General features: G+C 63.7%; 4 protein-coding genes across 4 annotated transcripts; all 4 read right to left on the bottom strand.

Moving 5' to 3' along the window:
• Positions 1 to 178: 178 nt before the first annotated feature.
• TraAM80_01144 (uncharacterized protein) lies at positions 179 to 997 on the bottom strand (the record flags this gene model as incomplete). The annotated part of the gene is made up of 1 exon (XM_029378197.1): positions 179 to 997. One exon carries the CDS (start codon positions 995 to 997, stop codon positions 179 to 181), a length of 819 nt encoding a protein of 272 aa, XP_029241911.1.
• A 37-nt stretch (positions 998 to 1,034) lies between these two features.
• TraAM80_01143 (uncharacterized protein) lies at positions 1,035 to 1,580 on the bottom strand (the record flags this gene model as incomplete). The annotated part of the gene is made up of 1 exon (XM_029378196.1): positions 1,035 to 1,580. One exon carries the CDS (start codon positions 1,578 to 1,580, stop codon positions 1,035 to 1,037), a length of 546 nt encoding a protein of 181 aa, XP_029241910.1.
• Positions 1,581 to 1,678: 98 nt separating this feature from the next.
• Positions 1,679 to 2,566, bottom strand: TraAM80_01142 (uncharacterized protein; the record flags this gene model as incomplete). Its single annotated transcript, XM_029378195.1, has 1 exon — positions 1,679 to 2,566. The coding sequence occupies one exon, from the start codon at positions 2,564 to 2,566 to the stop codon at positions 1,679 to 1,681; it is 888 nt and encodes a 295-aa protein (XP_029241909.1).
• Positions 2,567 to 3,112: 546 nt separating this feature from the next.
• On the bottom strand, positions 3,113 to 3,646 carry TraAM80_01141 (uncharacterized protein; the record flags this gene model as incomplete). Its single annotated transcript, XM_029378194.1, has 1 exon — positions 3,113 to 3,646. One exon carries the CDS (start codon positions 3,644 to 3,646, stop codon positions 3,113 to 3,115), a length of 534 nt encoding a protein of 177 aa, XP_029241908.1.
• Positions 3,647 to 3,865: the final 219 nt, after the last annotated feature.

Here is a 3,865-nt window from a genome sequence, read left to right as displayed (position 1 = left end):
CCCCGCACACGCGTCGCCCAGCCGGGCAAACGTGGACAACACCACGGCAGAGGGAGACACACACACAGCAAGAAAAGGAAAGAGGGAGAACAATTGCGAGTGCCTGCCTCCACAACCCCGCGGCACCTATAAAGAAAGGGGGAGAAGGGGAGGAGAGAGAGCGGAGGCGTTCCCTCTGCTACGAAAGGGCGGACCGCTGGCTCTCGTACAGCTTCGCCAGCGGCACCTGCCTCAGCGGAACGCCGAGCACGTGCCTGCGTCCACCCCTGAGCGCTGCCGGCTGCACGAAGACGGCCTGCACCACCTCGCGCCGACGGCGGCCGCGTCTGTGGTCGGGTGCACCGCCGGCGGCACCCGCATGGAGTATGTCGTGCACACCCCGCGCCCGCAACGCGATGGGTGCAAGCACCAGCAGGGCCACTGCAGGAACAACCGCGGCAATGCACAGACCCCCCACCGCGATGTAGCCCACGTCAAGCTGGCGCTCGCCCACCTGCTCCACCGGGACGCAGCGAGCCGCGTCGTCGGAGGGCACTGCGTACGAGCACGCATACCCGCTCAGGGTGCCGCGGAAGCGGGCGGAGTGGCACATGCCGTCGAAGCAGAAGTCGCAACCGTTCCGCGTGTCCCTGCCGCACACCTTGCAACCGTCGAACGAGTGCCGCCAGCAGGGGTCGCCAAACACGTCGCAGTCCGCCCCGCTCCATCCCGACGCCACATCGCACCGGCACACCCCACACTCGCAGTACCCGCCACCGCGGTTGCAGTGACCGCAGTCGAACTGCCCCTCGCACCGCACCTCACAGTTCGCGCCGCTGAACGGCTCGGGGCACCGGCAGGCACCTGTCCCGTTCACGCCGTCGTCGCACACGCCCCTGTTTACACAGCGGCGGCACGGAAGACAACTCGGGCCGTAGTGCCCCGCCGAGCACAGCTCGCACGCGTCGCCGCTGAACCTGGCGTCGCACACGCACCGCGCTTTCGTGGGGTCCCACATCCCATTGCGCCCACAGTCGTTGCCCCTCCTGGTGGGGTCAAAGCGGATCCGCGTGCCGTTCCGAAGCAGCGACGGCGGCACAATGACGCTGGCCGCATCCTCCACGCGGTACCGGAAGAGGCCAACAAACGGCGGTGGGAACCCAAAGAAGTCCAACACGGGGCCGCTCGCCATCCTCGCCGCTACCGGCGAGCTGTAGCGAAACTCCACCGCACCGCTCGCGTCCAGGTAGACCTGGTACGTCGGGGAGCGCGCGAACGACGCAAAGGAGGAACGTGTTGGCCACCTCCACCACCAGCCCCGGGGGACACCGCGGCTGCTCGCACAGCACGCCCCCTCCGGTGCGCTCAGGGAGGCGCACGTACGTGACGGACGTCCCGGGCCCCCACAGCCCCGCCGTGACGAACGGCATGACGGCAAAGGTATAGTTGCCGTCGGGGCACACGTTCCAAATGGGGCCGCACTGCTGCGTCGGGGAAAAGACAGAAATCAGCCCCGGCGGCAAAAGGTATGTCGTGCTCGTCGTGTGCGACGCCTGGTTCCTCGTGTAAAAGGGGAAGTCGAACCCCATCTCCAGCTGCATGGACTGACCCGCCGGCACCACCCGCACGCGCCCGTGCAGCGCGGCGAGGTCGACGAGCCCGGCGCCCTGCTCTACGAAGACAGTGTAAAACGCCCCGCTCACCGACGGGGAGGGCGAAACCGTCCAAAAGCTTCCGCGCGGGCAGAGGCTGTCGGCGAGCGACCTCGCCACGCACCTCCGCGTCGCCGCGCACCACCCGCACGGGAGCGCCGCCCTGGTGCAGGCCCGGAGGACAAACGCAGCACACCCGTCCACGACGGCTCGTACCGGATCGCCACGATGCCGCCCGGTCGCGGCACGTCAGTCACAACGGTGCGCTCCTGCTTCGACAGCACAAGGCCCACCGAGGCGCTGCCGCACGCGGGGATGCGTCGGTACCGCATCACGATGGTGCCGTTGGCCCACACCTCCACCTGCGCCGTCAGCGTCTCCGTCCCCACTGCCGCCGCGCACACAGTCAGCGGCACATCGCGGTACTCCACCGTCACCCGCTCGTACCCCGAGCCGCCATCGGCGCCGGCCACGCCGTGCACCCGGACACTCGGCGACAGCCGTGCAGCCGAGGGGTTCAGGTCCGCCACGTACAGCCCGATCATCGGCCAGTCGCCGCCGCCGTCGTATATCGCGCTGCCAAACTGGTAGTACCCGTAGAGCGTGTCCGGCGCCGAGTCCAAGCAGAAAAAGTCGCACAGCGGCGACGGTGTCGGCGCGAGAAAGCCGTCCGACGACACGTGCCACCTCACAGAGTCACGGCTGAAGAAAGGCGAAGAGATGTTCAGCGCCTCAAAGTACGGCGCGTCGTTGTAGCGAGAAACAAAAGAGCCACGCCCACGCTCGAAGGCGGTCTCGTCGTACTGCGCCCAGTGATCGGCAGGAAGAAAGTCCACCACCTCCGCACGCACAGTCTCCATTTCGTACCGCACAACAGCCGCCTCGCCGTGCAGCAGCGCCGCACACAGGCAGCACAACAGCAACAGTATGTACATCTCGCAACACTAAGAGACACCAGACTGCTGCGCCGCGAAAGGGCCGCGCGACGGGCACACACACACACACAAAATGGAAGAGAGGCGGAGGAAACAGCAACTCGCCGTGATGGCTGCGGCGGCAAGCACGCGCACGCCGGCACAACCACCGCGGCCGCCTCGCCAGCAGCCCTGCAAGGAGGCAGCGTACAGCGGCAGGGAACAAAAAGCAGAAGGTCTGCAACGCACACGCAGCCGCTGAAACAAGGCGGAGGTGAGGGAAGAAAGGAGAAACGCACAGTCACACAACAGTGGCTCCCACCACCAACGCCCAGCGCGTGACACAACAATTCCGCTCAAACGCAAAGATTAAAATATTAGCATCCACTTAGGCCCAACATTACTCAGTCGCGTGCACCCATGAATAACGGTCACGCGCAAACAAACTACGGTCGCTCCATCCAGTTCCTTATGCCCCAGCAACCATTTCCCAACGCCCTGGGCCCAGTGCGGCGGCGGTGCCATTACATTCGGACAATCCTCCTAAAAGCCCTTTACAGCCACAGTTTACAGCAAAAAAACACGCACAACGAGGTTAAACCACACGCGTCCCGCTGCACCGTAGTTTGGGCCTGGGAATTTCACCCAGACCCCCGCGACTACACACGACCAGAAGCATGCGTCAGCGCACACCTGAATTGCAGCAAGGCCCAACACAACTGCTGCATTCCAGAAACGCATGCACATAAACTTCCAACAACGCTGCCGCAAAGCAGAGCAAACAATACAAAAAAAAGAGAAAAAACAACCACGTCCAGTGCATGATGCACAGGCTGAAGCCCAAATGCAGCTTGTCATCTCGCGTGTGCGCGGCAATGGGAAAACACCCGCGGCAGCCCTCAGCAAATGGTCCTGCCAACGGCACGCTTCTCCCACGCCCAAAGACAATAGCACGGCGTGCCCTGCGTACAGTAAAATGCTGCACTGCCCAGTCAGGCACAATGCTACGCTACACACACCGCCGCAGCCCCTCACGTGCTGAATGTACGGCCAACAATGCTTGCAGCCCACAGCGCACCCCTCACTGCATGATTCAGACATGTCCAACCAACGCCAAAACAGCGCACTAGTAAGGCGGCATAAAAGATACAAAAAAAAACAAGGACAACACAGACGGCGTACTCCAAATAATGCAAACATTCATAACAATAAACGGCTGCAGCTCAACGCAGGCCAACCTCCGACGAACAAAGGCCAGCACACAGTCGGGCATCCACCACACAACCTCCAGTGCAACGCGACGACACGCACGCAGAGACG

Source organism: Trypanosoma rangeli (genome assembly GCF_003719475.1).
Source record: "Trypanosoma rangeli strain AM80 chromosome Unknown Tra_15.4_contig_00023, whole genome shotgun sequence".
Lineage (NCBI taxonomy): Eukaryota > Euglenozoa > Kinetoplastea > Trypanosomatida > Trypanosomatidae > Trypanosoma > Trypanosoma rangeli.
Note: the sequence above shows the minus strand (reverse complement) of the source record. Positions and strands in the feature narration are given on the sequence as shown.